The sequence below is a fragment of the Euprymna scolopes genome, chromosome 19, assembly GCF_053919585.1.
Source record: "Euprymna scolopes isolate OS-2025 chromosome 19, ASM5391958v1, whole genome shotgun sequence".
NCBI classification, from domain to species: Eukaryota; Metazoa; Mollusca; class Cephalopoda; order Sepiida; family Sepiolidae; genus Euprymna; species Euprymna scolopes.
Window position 1 is genome coordinate 125,569,308 of NC_136500.1, and position 17,846 is coordinate 125,587,153.

The following is a 17,846-nucleotide window of genomic DNA, read 5'->3' on the forward strand; positions in this document are numbered from 1 at the left end:
CTCTTGTTTGGACTTAGAAATTTTCAATTGAATACACGTTGACTTGTCTTGGTCAATAGGATTCTCATCAACCTATATCTACATCCCCTCTTGTTTGGACTTTAACATTTTTCAATTGAATACACGTTGAGAAGGCTTGGTCTATAGGATTCTCACCTATCTATACCTACATCCCCTCTTGTTTGGACTTAGAATTTTTCAATTGAATACAATCTGAGAAGGCTTGGTCTATAGGATTCTCACCTATCTATACCTACATCCCCTCTTGTTTGGACTTAGAACTTTTCAATTGAATACACGTTGAGAAGGCTTGGTCTATAGGATTCTCACCTATCTATACCTACATCCCCTTTTGTTTGGACTTAGACATTTTTCAATTGAATACACGTTGAGAAGGCTTGGTCTATAGGATTCTCACCTATCTATACCTACATCCCCTCTTGTTTGGACTTAGACATTTTTCAATTGAATACACGTTGAGAAGGCTTGGTCTATAGGATTCTCACCTCTCTATACCTACATCCCCTTTTGTTTGGACTTAGACATTTTTCAATTGAATACACGTTGAGAAGGCTTGGTCTATAGGATTGTCACCTATCTATACCTACATCCCCTCTTGTTTGGACTTAGAACTTTTCAATTGAATACACGTTGAGAAGGCTTGGTCTATAGGATTCTCACCTATCTATACCTACATCCCCTCTTGTTTGGACTTAGAACTTTTCAATTGAATACACGTTGAGAAGGCTTGGTCTATAGGATTCTCACCTATCTATACCTACATCCCCTCTTGTTTGGACTTAGAATTTTTTCAATTGAATACACGTTGAGAAGGCTTGGTCTATAGGATTCTCACCTCTCTATACCTACATCCCCTCTTGTTTGGACTTAGACATTTTTCAATTGAATACACGTTGAGAAGGCTTGGTCTATAGGATTGTCACCTATCTATACCTACATCCCCTCTTGTTTGGACTTAGAACTTTTCAATTGAATACACGTTGAGAAGGCTTGGTCTATAGGATTCTCACCTATCTATACCTACATCCCCTCTTGTTTGGACTTAGAATTTTTTCAATTGAATACACGTTGAGAAGGCTTGGTCTATAGGATTCTCACCTATCTATACCTACATCCCCTCTTGTTTGGACTTAGACATTTTTCAATTGAATACACGTTGAGAAGGCTTGGTCTATAGGATTCTCACCTATCTATACCTACATCCCCTCTTGTTTGGACTTAGAAATTTTCAATTGAATACAATCTGAGAAGGCTTGGTCTATAGGATTCTCACCTATCTATACCTACATCCCCTCTTGTTTGGACTTAGAATTTTTTCAATTGAATACACGTTGAGAAGGCTTGGTCTATAGGATTCTCACCTCTCTATACCTACATCCCCTCTTGTTTGGACTTAGACATTTTTCAATTGAATACACGTTGAGAAGGCTTGGTCTATAGGATTGTCACCTATCTATACCTACATCCCCTCTTGTTTGGACTTAGAACTTTTCAATTGAATACACGTTGAGAAGGCTTGGTCTATAGGATTCTCACCTATCTATACCTACATCCCCTCTTGTTTGGACTTAGAATTTTTTCAATTGAATACACGTTGAGAAGGCTTGGTCTATAGGATTCTCACCTATCTATACCTACATCCCCTCTTGTTTGGACTTAGACATTTTTCAATTGAATACACGTTGAGAAGGCTTGGTCTATAGGATTCTCACCTATCTATACCTACATCCCCTCTTGTTTGGACTTAGAAATTTTCAATTGAATACAATCTGAGAAGGCTTGGTCTATAGGATTCTCACCTATCTATACCTACATCCCCTCTTGTTTGGACTTAGAATTTTTTCAATTGAATACACGTTGAGAAGGCTTGGTCTATAGGATTCTCACCTATCTATACCTACATCCCCTCTTCTTTGGACTTAGAATTTTTCAATTGAATACAATCTGAGAAGGCTTGGTCTATAGGATTCTCACCTATCTATACCTACATCCCCTCTTCTTTGGACTTAGAATTTTTCAATTGAATACAATCTGAGAAGGCTTGGTCTATAGGATTCTCACCTATCTATACCTACATCCCCTCTTGTTTGGACTTAGAATTTTTCAATTGAATACAATCTGAGAAGGCTTGGTCTATAGGATTCTCACCTATCTATACCTACATCCCCTCTTCTTTGGACTTAGAATTTTTCAATTGAATACAATCTGAGAAGGCTTGGTCTATAGGATTCTCACCTATCTATACCTACATCCCCTCTTGTTTGGACTTAGAATTTTTTCAATTGAATACACGTTGAGAAGGCTTGGTCTATAGGATTCTCACCTATCTATACCTACATCCCCTCTTGTTTGGACTTAGACATTTTTTCAATTGAATACACGTTGAGAAGGCTTGGTCTATAGGATTCTCACCTATCTATACCTACATCCCCTCTTGTTTGGACTTAGACATTTTTCAATTGAATACACGTTTAGAAGGCTTGGTCTATAGGATTGTCACCTATCTATACCTACATCCCCTCTTGTTTGGACTTAGAAATTTTCAATTGAATACAATCTGAGAAGGCTTGGTCTATAGGATTCTCACCTATCTATACCTACATCCCCTCTTGTTTGGACTTAGAATTTTTCAATTGAATACAATCTGAGAAGGCTTGGTCTATAGGATTCTCACCTATCTATACCTACATCCCCTCTTGTTTGGACTTAGAATTTTTTCAATTGAATACACGTTGAGAAGGCTTGGTCTATAGGATTCTCACCTATCTATACCTACATCCCCTCTTGTTTCGACTTAGAATTTTTTCAATTGAATACACGTTGAGAAGGCTTGGTCTATAGGATTCTCACCTATCTATACCTACATCCCCTCTTTTTTCGACTTAGAAATTTTCAATTGAATACAATCTGAGAAGGCTTGGTCTATAGGATTCTCACCTATCTATACCTACATCCCCTCTTTTTTGGACTTAGAATTTTTTTAATTGAATACACGTTGAGAAGGCTTGGTCTATAGGATTCTCACCTATCTATACCTACATCCCCTCTTGTTTGGACTTAGAAATTTTCAATTGAATACAATCTGAGAAGGCTTGGTCTATAGGATTCTCACCTATCTATACCTACATCCCCTCTTAATGCAAAACATCTAGAATCATTATTTAATGCAAAACATCTAGAATCATTATTTAATGCAAAACATCTTGAATCATTATTTAATGCAAAACATCTAGAATCATTATTTAATGCAAAACATCTAGAATCATTATTTAATGCAAAACATCTAGAATCATTATTTAATGCAAAACATCTAGAATCATTATTTAATGCAAAACATCTAGAATCATTATTTAATGCAAAACATCTAGAATCATTATTTAATGCAAAATATCTAGAATCATTATTTAATGCAAACATCTAGGATCATTATTTAATGCAAAACATCTAGAATCATTATTTAATGCAAAACATCTAGAATCATTATTTAATGCAAAACATCTTGAATCATTATTTAATGCAAAACATCTAGAATCATTATTTAATGCAAAACATCTAGAATCATTATTTAATGCAAAACATCTAGAATCATTATTTAATGCAAAACATCTAGAATCATTATTTAATGCAAAACATCTAGAATCATTATTTAATGCAAACATCTAGGATCATTATTTAATGCAAAACATCTAGAATCATTATTTAATGCAAAATATCTAGAATCATTATTTAATGCAAAACATCTAGAATCATTATTTAATGCAAACATCTAGGATCATTATTTAATGCAAACATCTTGAATCATTATTTAATGCAAAACATCTAGAATCATTATTTAATGCAAAACATCTAGAATCATTATTTAATGCAAAACATCTAGAATCATTATTTAATGCAAAACATCTAGAATCATTATTTAATGCAAAACATCTTGAATCATGATTTAATGCAAAACATCTAGAATCATTATTTAATGCAAAATATCTAGAATCATTATTTAATGCAAAACATCTAGAATCATTATTTAATGCAAAACATCTAGAATCATTATTTAATGCAAACATCTAGAATCAGTATTTAATGCAAAACATCTAGAATCATTATTTAATGCAAACATCTTGAATCATTATTTAATGCAAAACATCTAGAATCATTATTTAATGCAAAACATCTAGAATCATTATTTAATGCAAACATCTAGGATCATTATTTAATGCAAAACATCTAGAATCATTATTTAATGCAAAACATCTAGAATCATTATTTAATGCAAACATCTAGGATCATTATTTAATGCAAAATATCTAGAATCATTATTTAATGCAAAACATCTAGAATCATTATTTAATGCAAAACATCTAAAATGATTATTTAATGCAAAACATCTAGAATCATTATTTAATGCAAAACATCTAGAATCATTATTTAATGCAAACATCTAGGATCATTATTTAATGCAAAATATCTAGAATCAGTATTTAATGCAAAACATCTAGAATCATTATTTAATGCAAACATCTAGGATCATTATTTAATGCAAAATATCTAGAATCATTATTTAATGCAAAACATCTAGAATCATTATTTAATGCAAAACATCTAAAATGATTATTTAATGCAAACGGTATTAAGATATAAATATATTTGTAAATTCTTGATTTAAGACGAGCGGAACTTTTTTTTTAATTTGAACAGATTAATGATAAATATTTTTTCTGTTTCGTTGAATCTGAAATGTAATTGTTTCGTTAAAGTAACTTATGTCTCAAAACCTATCAGACAGTAATGAGTTTCGTTTGGCGATATGTTGCACTCCTAAAAAAAAAAATAAGTAAAGAAAGTTGAATTTCTTCTTACATTTAAAGTAAAGTTAGATAATAATTTAATTTGACCTTGATATTGACGCAAGGTTCATGCATTGCTCGTATATACTGATATGAAAACGTTATGTTTATCTTCAATAAAATTTTTGGATGATTTGAGAAATTTCTTAGTAGGACGGCACTTGGAGTAAATGTGGTATTATGGTCATAGATGATTCTAATTAAGAGTACGATAGACATTTTCTAAAGTGTGAGAAAATGGGTGTTGTTGGTCATCCTTTATCAGCATGACTAGAAAATGTCTCGTACTTTGTTAAAATATAATTTTTATGTCTTGTGCAAATATTTCAAAGTGTAGTAGCTGTTCTATCTGTAGTCATTATGGGCAAATAGAACAAACAGAACTTTCCTCATATGTACAAATAAGGTTTGTCATAAAATTGTCATACTATTTATAGGCTGATTCAATTTTTATTCTCTGCTTTGATATTACTAGTTAAGTGATCTCATTGTTTTATTTTTTGTTTTCACGTATATCAGGCTGACACAAGGCTGTTGGCTCTGGAGGCTCTCCTTGGTGCATGAATTACATAACATTATGGTATGTTTATAATTCAGGAAAAGATAATTGTTGTATATTTTAATTTAATTTTTTTTGTTTGTTTTTCTGTTTTCTTATTTAAAAAATGCTGGAATTGGACGAGATGTGGCAAAGATGCTGTCGAAATGTGGTGCCAAAACCTATGCCCTCAGCAGGACTGAAGAACACCTGAAAACATTAGTAGCAGAGGTCAGATAATTTTTTTTTTTACATATTATATAAATAAATGAAAATAAATTAAAAAACATGCTTATCAGGTCCAGAAGCCACTCGACGTTAAAAGTTAATGAGATGGATGAATTGTTAGTTGAATGATGAATAATATTTTTTATTTTTTTTATTACATTTTCATCCCAAACAAGGCGCATTGCCACTTTGGTGTAGGGGGCTACTATGAGGGGCAACAGCTACTGGGATACTATGTAGGGAATTGGGCAGCAAGATGTCAGTTCATTATTAAAGTTGTAGATGTTGCATGGATTTTATTCAATAAATATTTCTAATTCCATTTCCTTTTTCTCTCTCATATGAATTAAATAAATTTTAAGTATGTAATTAAATTCTAACTTGCAACGTCAATTTTTAGAATTAAATATTTAAACTTTATGAATATAATACTTTTTTTATGTTAATATTACTAATTTTCATTCAATTTTTCATTCAACTGTTTTTATGTTAATATTACTAATTTTCAACTGTTTTTATGTTAATATTACTAATTTTCAACTGTTTTTATGTTAATATTACTAATTTTCAACATTTTTTTATGTTAATATTACTAATTTTCAACTGTTTTTATGTTAATATTACTAATTTTCAACTGTTTTTATGTTAATATTACTAATTTTCAACTGTTTTTATGTTAATATTACTAATTTTTAACTGTTTTTATTATTTCGCTTCACATTTTTATCTTTATGAACATTCCTATCATAATTGGAATTATTTTTATTTTATTATCAGATATATGCATTGACATCTTTTAAATCTCTTAAAATTTTAATGCAAAATTCTATTTTAAAAATAGTTTTACCTTAAATTATGTCTTAATTTACATTTTTCTTTCTCTTGTTTAATTTTTTATGGTTTGTTTTTACTTATGATTTTTTTTTAAATTAAAATATATTAAATTATCAGTAACATTAAAAAATAATTAACTTTAAATTAAATTATGCCTTTTTTTTACATGAATGATTTTATGGTCGTAAACACTTAAAAGCATTAGACCATTTAATTTGACAAACTTCTAATTCTCAATCTTTATTAGTGGTGCCATATGAATTCAAAGACATTTTTTTGTTCAGATATTCAACTAATATTATGAAGTATTTATCTTAAAATCTCACAGATTATAATACACTAAAAAGGGACATTAATAGTTTATTGGAAATTGATATTATTTACCTAGGTTTAGGGTTCCAATATTGAATCAAAACTTCTTGCCAGCAAAAGTAGTTCAAAATGAGAGTCAGCCAACAAACCCAGTTATCTATTATAAAGTGAAGTCGTATTCCTATCTGTTTAATATATACAAAAGGTGCGCTCGATATAAATGCAGGTGTAATTCAGGGGTCGGTCATGAACCTTTATTATTCCTGATATTCATAAATGATCTCCCTGATAAAATAGTCTCTGAGATAGGTGTATTTACTGACGACACCACACTGTATAACAGCACGAGGAGAAAACAAATGAAGACATATCTAAGGCAATGGCGGCAACCCTAGTCTGTAATGGAATGGGGTCAGAAATGGATGGTAACATTCAACGCTGCCAAGACTAAGCTCGTTTCCTTTAATAATTACATGAAACCTTACCAACCACCAATAGCTATGGCTAAAGATAAATTAACTGAAAGTATTTCATTCAAACTCCTCAGCTTAATGTTCACGAGGAACATAAGTTGAAACAGATACATTGAGAGCATTGCCAAGGCCGCTGTGAAGAAGGTGGGCTCTCTCTACCATGCTAGAAAGTTACTTACGCCAGAAAGTATCCTATACCTCTACAAGGCGACCATTCGCCCATGTATGGAGTATTGTTGTCGCATTTGAGCTGTTGCATCTGCTACTAGTCTCTCACTTCTGGACAAAGTTCAAAAGAAAGTCGCCAACCTGGCATGTCCTGAACTGTTATCTAATCTTAAACCTCTGTCTCATCGATGAAATGTTACATCCCTCTGCCTGTTTTACAAGTATTTTAATGGTGAATGCTCTGACGAACTACAAGCCCTTGTACCCCCTTGAGGTAAATACCCCTGACAAACAACAAAGTCCCACCCCTACACAGTAGAGATCCCTAGATGTAAGAAAGCCTTCTACTTTAATAGTTTCTTCCCCGGAACTGCTAGACTTTGGAATTCCCTTCCGGGTTCCTGCTTCCCCAACTGTACTGACATGCAGAAGTTCAAGTGTAATGTAAACAGACATCTTGCTGCTCAACTCCCTACATAGTATCCCTGCAACTTATTTCCCTGATAGTAGCCCCCTCCATCAAAGTGGCACTGTGCTTTGTTTGGGGTGAAAATGTTATAAAAAAATAAAAAATATTATTCATCATTCAACTAACAATTCATCCATCTCATTAACTTTTAATATCGAGTGGCTTCTGGACCTGATAGCATGTTTTTCTTTTATTTATTTTTATTTATTTATATAATATGTTAAAAATGTGCTTAAAAAAAAGTTAAATAATCTCAACGAGAAAACTTATCATACTTGCTAATGTCATATCTCTCTATATATAAAAGGCACTTTGTATATATGGGTCCTGGATATGACCTTAAATTATATCCGATGGTGAGGTCCCAGCTTGCAGGCTTTGGGGAGTATGGAGCCACCCTTTAATTGCCATTGCTCCCAGGTCCACTCTGACCCGGAGTTGTAGTACCTGTTAGGGTTCCAACTATAGGTTAAATAGAAACTGACTTGAAAAAAAACAAATATATTCTATTAAAAAATTTTTTCAAAATCAATGGATTCGGCATTAAATAACCTGAAAAGGGTTGATATGCCGTAAAACAAAAACATCCAACTTGTATGTGTAAACTTGTTCCCTATAGACTCTGAAACAGCTGAACCGTTTTTTCTTTGTTTTTTTTTATTTTCACTTAAATGTATTATTTTAGAAGTTCTACAGAATCTGCTCTGCTGGGCCTCAACTTCAGTATTCAATATGGTATCACTTCAATAACCAACATGGTCACAGAAAAGAACATAGAAAATCTTGTAGTCTATTTTTGTTCCATTGAATAAATTTACTTTCTTTTGTGTGTGTATTTTTTTTTTTTTGTCCTGAAACATGTTCTTTTATTACAGTGCCCTGAAATTCATGCCGTTGTGTGTGATTTGAGTGATTGGGACAAAACTTGTTCCACAGTTACCTCCCTTGGACCCATTGATCTTCTAGTCAATAACGCTGGCATTGGTATCCTGAATTCGTTTTTAGAAGCTAAGAAAGAAGACTTTGAGCAGTAAGTTTAGTTATTAGTTTTTCAATTATTTGGTTTCCACAGTTATTTTTCTTTCTTTTTTTTAAGAACTTCTATTTTTAGGCAGGAGAATTATTACAGCCCATTTTCCTTAAATTGCTTATTTTCAAGCTCATTCATTGGTTAGAGGTGTCCATATTTAACAGTCTTCCATCATGTTCATTAGTTCTTCTGATGACATCATCATAACTGGTCCACATATACATAATTTCTGGCCTTCCTTTTTTTAAAAATGTTTTGATTTCCACATTATTAGTTAGCATACACATTTATTTTTTGGGCTCAAATCAAGTTATTAAGTTAGATTTATGTCCAAGGAACCTATATCTAAAATTTCAATTGTTTATACCCAAAATTGGTGGAGGAGTTTGGTAGAGTTCTCAAAGGTCAAATCGTTAAACTTTGACCCCCTTAACAGCCAAATTTCTGGCCGAAAATGGATTACAAAGATTTTCCCAAATCTCCATACCCTGTATATTAAATATTGAGTCTGTAAACTGAAAATTGACAGTTATTGTGTAGGGAAATGTACATACACACTTTCACTTTTATAGATATATAGATAATCATTGCAAAGTTTTTTCAGTCTTGTTTTAATTAAAAATTATTGAAATTAGTAGGGCTTTTTTTAATAAAAATTATTGAAAACACTTTTTGTGCTATATTTTTTAAAGAATAATTATTGAAAACACCTTTTAAAATCTTTTAAAACTATAGTTTGTGTGTTTGCTATTATATTGTATTTGCCTCATAACTAAAGACGTCTTAATACATAATGTGTATTTGAATAATTTTGACTTTCAACCTTTCAGGACATTCAGTGTCAATTTGAATGCAGTAGTGAATGTATCACAGGCAAGTCAACTTTGATATTTCTGTGAATCTTCAAGAAAAAAACTTAATTTTCTCAAGGTTATTTTAACTCTTTTTGTTTATAAGCAAACTAAAAAAGTCATTTATTTTCTTTTTGGTTAACAACACATTGCATCAATTTCTTTTTAGAACAAAAATGAAAAAAAAAACACATTTATTCACCATTGTCACTAGTTTTGTATTATTAGAGTGGGCTATTGTTCAGGAGAGTTGGAGAAATGTCTGAAATTATAAAGCTTTCTGAAACAAAAAAAATGTCTGCATTTCATAAATAAAAGCCTGTTAGTAAAACTCTGAGAAAGCAAGTTAATATGTTTAATTGCTATGTATGTATGTATGTATATTATTATTATTATTATTATTATTATATATATTATTATTATTGTAATATATATATATACTATTATTATTATAATATACATATTATTATTATTATTGTAATATATATATATACTATTATTATTATAATATACATATTATTATTATTATTATAATATATATATATTATTATTATTATTATAATAATATATATATATTATTATTATAATAATATATATATATATTATTATAATATTAATAATATATATATATTATAATAATATATATATATATTATTACAATATTAATAATATATATTATAATAATAATATATATATATATATTATTACAATATTAATAATATATATTATAATAATAATATATATATATATATTATTATAATATTAATAATATATATTATAATAATACTATGTATATATATATATATTATAATATTAATAATATATATATTATAATAATAATATATATATTATTATAATATTAATAATATATATATATTATAATAATAATATATATATATATATTATAATAATAATATGTATATATATATATTATAATAATAATATGTATATATATATATTATTATAATAATATGTATATATATATATTATTATAATAATAATTATATATATATATATTATTATAATAATAATTATATATATATATTATTATAATAATAATTATATATATATATTATTATAATAATAATTATATATATATATATATATATATATATATATATATATAATGATTATGTAATTTATATGACTAAAAAAAAACAAAATATTCCAATTGTTGCATCTTTAAGTAAGTAGTTTGTATGGACTCTGTTTTGGTCAGGGAGACTTTTTTTTTTTTACATGGAGGTCACCACTTATCAAGGCCTAGAAGCCACTCTGGGATAAGGGTTAATGCGTGTATAGTAATCAATGGGATAGTAATTGTTAGTAATGGAGATTTGATAAAGTGTCTTACTTAAGGGGGGGAGCGGTTCATCAGGAATTTGTTTATATTAGACTTGAAGACATCCCAGTTGTAGTCAGGTGGATTTTCCTGTGTTAAGTGGCATAAGCCATTGAAAAATATATTCAAATGCATTTAGGTGATCCTCAATGATCATTGCTGTCTTCATTGTCGATTTTGGGGTTCTTGCTCATCAGATCAGACCCCTATTTTTTTTGCAAAATTAATCATTCCCCTTTTTCCATTTGCAAGTCAGCCAATGAAAAGGAAGCGTGTATTCAAAAATTAATAATAAAATTGCTATGTTCTTATCGAGTCGATTCATTTATTGGATCATTTAATCTAACCAAATTAATTTTTTAAAAATCATATGGGACTCATAGATTTAAACTTAAAGTAAAACTATAACAACGCAATCATAAATAACAGATGGAGTTTTAAATTACTAAAGTTAAAATACATAACCAAAACTTTCAGATGCCATGCTGGTTATAATTGTTGTCATATATTTCAACTGATTTTAAACGCTTCCTTGCTCGGCTAGTTGTAATAACTTGCAAATATCATAGTCGAAATTCTGCTGGGTCTCCCTGCTGTTGGCGGCCATTTACTTTTTTTTTTTTACTCCATGCCTAAAGAAACTTCAGCCATATATATATATATATATATATATTAATTCTTATTATGAATATTTCATCTAATCTTATATGTATTATAATACATACTTAGATAATTGCCACTTATATACTACTAGAAAATAAATGTAAACCTAAAATATTTTGTGACTTCATCACCACCAGAACACAAGATTTTATGTTATTGACATAAATACACCTGTTTGTGTTGGCAAAAGTGTGTTCATTTTTATGGTGCTTATTGCGATCAATAAATCTTTTGTTTAAGCCAAGATATGTTCATCTAAACCGCAAGAACTTTCTTGTCAACCTAAATAATTTTCATGTGCATAATATATATTTAGCTGATTGGCATCAATAAACATGACCAATTTAAAAAGAAAATGTTCTCTTTAGCAGTTTCTCTTAGTTTTTAAAAATTTATCACACATTTTTTTTTCATTTTGGATATTTTTTCTTGATGAAATAATTCTATTCACTGAAAATTGTTTCAAAATTTGTGCACTTCAGGTGGTTGTGAAAAGAATGATTGCAGATTCACGCAAAGGGTCTATCGTGAATGTCTCCAGCCAAGCGTCTATTATTGGACTGAAAAATCATGCTGCTTATTGTAGCAGCAAAGGCGCCCTTGATGCACTCACCAGAGTTATGGCCTTGGAACTAGGACCTTTTGGGGTGCGTGTGACCAGCATATATTTCATTAAAACTTTTCAAATTTTGAAATAATCTCTTTTCAAAGGAAAGCATTTCAGTTGTCAACTTTGAAATTTAAAGCGTGTAAAATTTTAAGGGGGATGTTGTAGTTTGCTTGGAATTATTTGAAGATTATGACAATCAAGTCTTGTAGGAAAAAAAAAAAAAGAATACAGGGTGACCAAAAAAAACGGGCCCCAACTCTAATTAGGCCTCGTTTCTTAGTGTTTTGTCCGAATGAAATGAAACTTTGGTCATAACTAGTTTATTATATTCAAAACATCACATCAAAACACTAGGGTCTTTGGCCTTTGTTTTCTCCATTGACTGTAAAATGCTCAGAAAAACAATTGAATGTCCACTGTTTTTTTTTTGGGGGGGGGGGTCACCCTGTATGTGCAAATTTTTTTCTTCTCCTGGAGATGAGTTATACCTCAAAGATTGAAGAACTTAACACCACATTACCGTCCTGGTGCGATACATCATGTTGATAAATATTTTATAATGGAAAAACTCAATCATGTTCTGCAAAGCTAAACAAAATTTTTGTTTCTGTATAAAACAAGCAAACCAAACACCATGAATAAATATTTAAAGATATAAAGAACTTGAAGTATAAAAACGTTTTACAAAAATGACTGAATTCAGCATTAAAGAACTGGAAAAGGGTTGGTATGACATAAAACAACCAAACCAGAATTCCGTCTTTTTTGCGTCACTTATATTGAAATAGATGGAGATCTAAACTGGCAGCATCCGAGGCTCTTCAGATAATGGTCACTGAACGACATGGTATCTAGCATTCAAGTGATTCCTAGATGCAGGTTCTTGTTGCTGAATAAGAGATCATTTGAATCTAAATATCACAATGCAACTTGACGGCAATAAATAAACGAGCAAGGCGGTATTAGTCAACATCCGTGCATAATGCAGCCAAAGAAACAGAACACATGTCCTCGCATTCATTTGGTCCTTCGAGATGAACAGGGGTCAAGTATTCAAACGGTGACCACTACTATGGTAACTATCTTGTTAGCTACAACTATCGAAGAAGAATACTCGTTTCAGGACAAGTCAAATTAATTTCCGAACAGAACAGTTTTGCATCACTTTTATGTTCCATTACGAAATTTAAAATAACAGCATATACTAAACTTTATGTTTGGAATCCTTGTTGTAATTTTGATCCAGATCCATTAGATGATTTTGATTCTAGAAAATGTCTCAACCTAATTAGAGTTGAGGCCCGTTTTTTTTGGTGGGGGGGGTCACCCTGTATATATATATAATGTGTATGTGTTTATAATAGATGTGTGCTTATAATGCTAATGTAAAGTAAACCCAATTAGTGCAATATGAAAAGAATAAAGCAACAGAAAGTGCTTCTTCATGTTTTGAATTATTTAATTTATATTTCAACGTTATAACTTTATTTACAAAATGTTTCAAAGTAACAGTCGTGAATCATGATCGTTTTTTTTTTATGCCCCAATAAGACTTCACTTATATTTTGAATTTTTTGGTTTAGATTCGTGTGAATTGTGTCAACCCAACTGTGGTATTGACAGAGATGGGCTTGACCTACTGGAGTGATCCAGCCAAATCTGAAGCCATGCTCAATCGAATTCCATTGAAAAAATTTGCTGGTAAGTTAAAAGATTTTAGCTTTTTTCATTGTCCCCCACCCCCAAGGATTTTTCTATATTTTTGTTTGAAATTGCATTTTCATTGCTGAATGGGCAGATACTTTTATATGCATCCAGGCACCTCCAACAGAACTTTGATTATCGGCTGTCACACTTAAAATATTTTTATTGATCTGTTATGCTTAACTAGCTAACAGTGCATAATAGTCAACCACCTCAGCAGAAATAACCTTCTTAGTGACATGCAATATGGTTTCCGTTCTGCTAGATCTACAGCAGATGTGCTAACGGTTATATCTCATAAGATTAGTGAATCTCTCGACAAAGGCTTCCTTTCTAGGGCAATTGCTCTTGACATATCAAAGGCCTTCGATAAGGTATGACAAGGCCTACTTCACGAGATTTCCAGCTACGGTATAACTGGAAACGTTTCCCCAATTATTAAATCATTTCTCTCTGATAGGCTCATAAGAGTAGTGGTTGATGGGCAGAAATCAGAGGCCCACAGTATTAATGCTGGGGTCTCTCCTGGGCCCAACTCTTTTCCTGATCTACATCAATGATCTCCCAAAACACATACTTAAATCATTTGTGACATCTATGCTGATGACACGACCATCTATGGCAACACATCAAAGGCCGTAAATGACAAAGTTCTTACTGATTCTCTCTCCTCTGATCTTGAGCGCATGGTACAGTGGGGGAAGAGGTGGCTGGTTACTTTTAATGCATCTAAAACCAAGCTCTGATCCCCATCTGGCATCAATTGAAATGGATGGCTCTCGTCTTGGGGAGGCTCCATGTTTTGACAAGCATCTGGGATTGACCTTTACTCTGAAATGGAACACGTGCATCAAGTCTGTTGCCAAGGTCGCTGGAAAAATGGTAGGATCCTTCTACCATTCCAGATGATATCTCACTGCTGGTGCAATTCTCTATCTATATAAAAGCCAAGTACATCCAAGGATGGAGTACTGCTGCCATATCCGGGCAGTAGCTGCTAAAAACAGCCTATCCTGCCTTGACAGAGTAAAAAATAGTCTTTGTGTCTTAGTGGGGGGATGCCCTTTTCTCTTCTCTGCAACCTCTCTCTCACAGAAGAGACGTTGTGAGCCTGTCATTGTTTTATCATTATTTCCATGGAAAGTGCTCGTCTGAGCTCCAATCTCTGGTTCCCCCCTTGCCAATCTTTCACAAAAAACACCCGTCTAGCTGAAACTACTGTCAATAATTTTCCACACTCTTTATCTATGCCTAAATCAAAACGTAGATTCCATGAGCAAAGCTTCTTTCTTAGAAGTGCACGCCTGTGAAACTCTTTTCCGTTTGCCTGTTTCCCACCTGACTACAACTTGGATGTTTTCAAGTCCAACATCAATAAATTCCTGATAAACCGCCCCCTTAAGTAAGACATTTTATCAGATCTCCATTACTAATGATTACCGCGATATTGTCCCATTGATACATGCAATAACCCTTATCCCCCGAGTGGCTTCCGGGCCTTGATAAGTGGTGACTACCATGTAAAAAAAACATTGAATTTTCTCAAAATTTCCAATTCTGATGTAAAAAGAATGAGAAATGTTGATTAAAAATTATGTTTTCATAATATCCTCCTCCATCCCCCTGTTATTTGACATGAAAATAGTTTAACAATATGGTCAAGCTGAGATAAGTAGGTCCCGCAGACGAGCCTCGTTCTGATATTCAGAAAATTTAGGTTAACAACTGGTGAAGCTACCGAAAAGTCACCCTTTTGAATAAAGAAGGATATAAACAATATTTTTAAAATTAATTTCTTAATTTTGCTTAAAAACAAAATGTCAACACATATAAAGAAAATATTTTAGAAAATAATTTCTTAATTTTAAATAAAAATTGATTGTAAAGAAATCTTTTTTTTTGTTTTAAATAATTATTGAAAAATATTGCAAAGTGTTTACATAGCTGGTTCTTTGGGATAATAGGGGCGCCTGAAACCTCCCTTCCAAAACGAAAACTGCTTTAGTGTTTTTACTATTTTAAAGCGCTTTTTTTTTAAAGTTTGAAACACAAGTAGTGGCTAGTTAACTTAGAACAACAAGTGCGCATGGAGGAAATTCTTCAGGGTTTAAATGTATTATAATGCTTTTATGGTGGTCAAAAAAAGTTTTTCAGCTGCCATATTACTTCCCATTTACTTGCCTCCCCACGTGGGCAGAGTTAGACACAAGGTCGGTTTTTAATGTAGAGAAGCATTTATTACTAAAAAAACGAAATGGTGAAATATAAAAGCAAGTTAAGCTAAAAGTTAAAAAAAAAAAACATGTTTTATTTTTTTAATTCCAAGAATTAAAGAAAGAAAAAAATTCAAAGAAATGTTGAACGTTTATTGCTATAAATATAACGAAGCACCGGTGTCACATTTCATACAACCTAACTGTCAAGATTTTTCAGAACGAGGCTCGTCTGCTGGACCTACTTATCTCAGCTGCGCCAACAATATTTATATGAATATTTAATTCAAGAAAATTTATGTCAAAACTTGTAAACGTTTCGGTTGCTGTAACTTTAAACTGTCTTCCTGTGTATCTTGTCAAACTCGGGAATCTTTTTACCAAACTCGAATCTTTCTTTGTTTTTAGTAGTGACATAATGAATAAAGTATCTAAGTACAATTCACTTCTAAGTGAAGCTTTTCTGGAGGTCCAAGGTTCAATCTTTAGTGCGGTGTGGGAAGTACAATGAATACAATTGAAAATTACGCAAGACTTCTACTTGGTCATCGCTGATAGATTAATAAATTTATAAGGTAATAATGGTTTTTATTCTTGGTATTATTGACACTTGAAAACAACTATAAAAAATAATATTAAGGAAATTAAAATTTGTTATTCTCATTACAAAAATGCTAAATCTTTTGCACATATATACATCATCATTATTATTATATATGTATTATTATATATGTAATATATATACATACACACACATTGGTCTTTATTATGGAGAGTTATTAATTGTGCCTTTTTTTCCAGAGGTTGAAGATGTTGTCTACACCATTTTGTTTCTGCTGAGCAATAAATCCATGTCAACCACCGGTTCTGTTCATCCTGTTGATGGAGGCACCCTTTGTTGCTAATAAATCTTTGACTTGGATTCCATTTTTTTTTTCTCTGAACGATTCTACTAAGTCTTCTTTCCAGAAAATGTTCAAAAATTATGGTGCTAAAAATAAAAAAGTGTGTTTATGCAAAACTTTGAAACAATATAAGTAAAAATTTTCTCCTCTGCGTGTTTTGTCATTTTTTGAAAGTGGGAACTATTCCCAATATGTTATGCATTATTCTATTCTCATTGTGAACTATACATATATATATATATATATATATATATGCATGAATAAATATATATTATTCCAAACAATTTAAAACAAAAAAACTCGGAATAACATTTTTGCATGGCTAATGACCCCCTCATTCTAAATCCGAAAGGTGAAAGAAAAACTCCTTTTAAGAAGTAAAATATTCAGAATTTTAGGTCCAATGGCTTAAATTTCAAAATGCAAAAACATCCAGTTAAACGTTCATAAAAGAAATTGGTCTTTTCGGTTGTACTGCATTTGCAGAAAGCTAAAATTCAGTCAAGGAAAAGTGCAAATGGATACATAACCAACAAACATACGCTTCCATTGTTTTTTGTTCCCCCCCCCCAATTGTTTAATGTATATATATTTTTTAACTGTTTTTCTTACAATTTATGATTGAATATCATAAATTGTTTTTT

At 31.2% G+C, this 17,846-nt stretch overlaps 1 protein-coding gene across 1 annotated transcript; it reads left to right on the forward strand.

Moving 5' to 3' along the window:
- Window positions 1–5,556: 5,556 nt before the first annotated feature.
- On the forward strand, window positions 5,557–17,202 carry LOC145240341 (L-xylulose reductase-like). The gene is made up of 6 exons (XM_080103921.1): window positions 5,557–5,631; window positions 8,760–8,914; window positions 9,745–9,787; window positions 12,253–12,417; window positions 13,964–14,081; window positions 17,099–17,202. The coding sequence occupies exons 1-6, from the start codon at window positions 5,557–5,559 to the stop codon at window positions 17,200–17,202; spliced, it is 660 nt and encodes a 219-aa protein (XP_079960047.1).
- The last annotated feature ends 644 nt before the right edge of the window (window positions 17,203–17,846 follow it).

Excerpts from the sequence above, each read along its gene's own strand:
- LOC145240341 (XM_080103921.1), top strand. The coding sequence starts at position 5,557 with ATGCTGTCGAAATGTGGTGCCAAAACCTATGCCCTCAGCAGGACTGAA. Across the intron at positions 9,788-12,252 it reads CAGTAGTGAATGTATCACAG|GTGGTTGTGAAAAGAATGAT; the intron begins GCAAGTCAACTT and ends TGTGCACTTCAG. Across the intron at positions 12,418-13,963 it reads TGGAACTAGGACCTTTTGGG|ATTCGTGTGAATTGTGTCAA; the intron begins GTGCGTGTGACC and ends TTTTTGGTTTAG.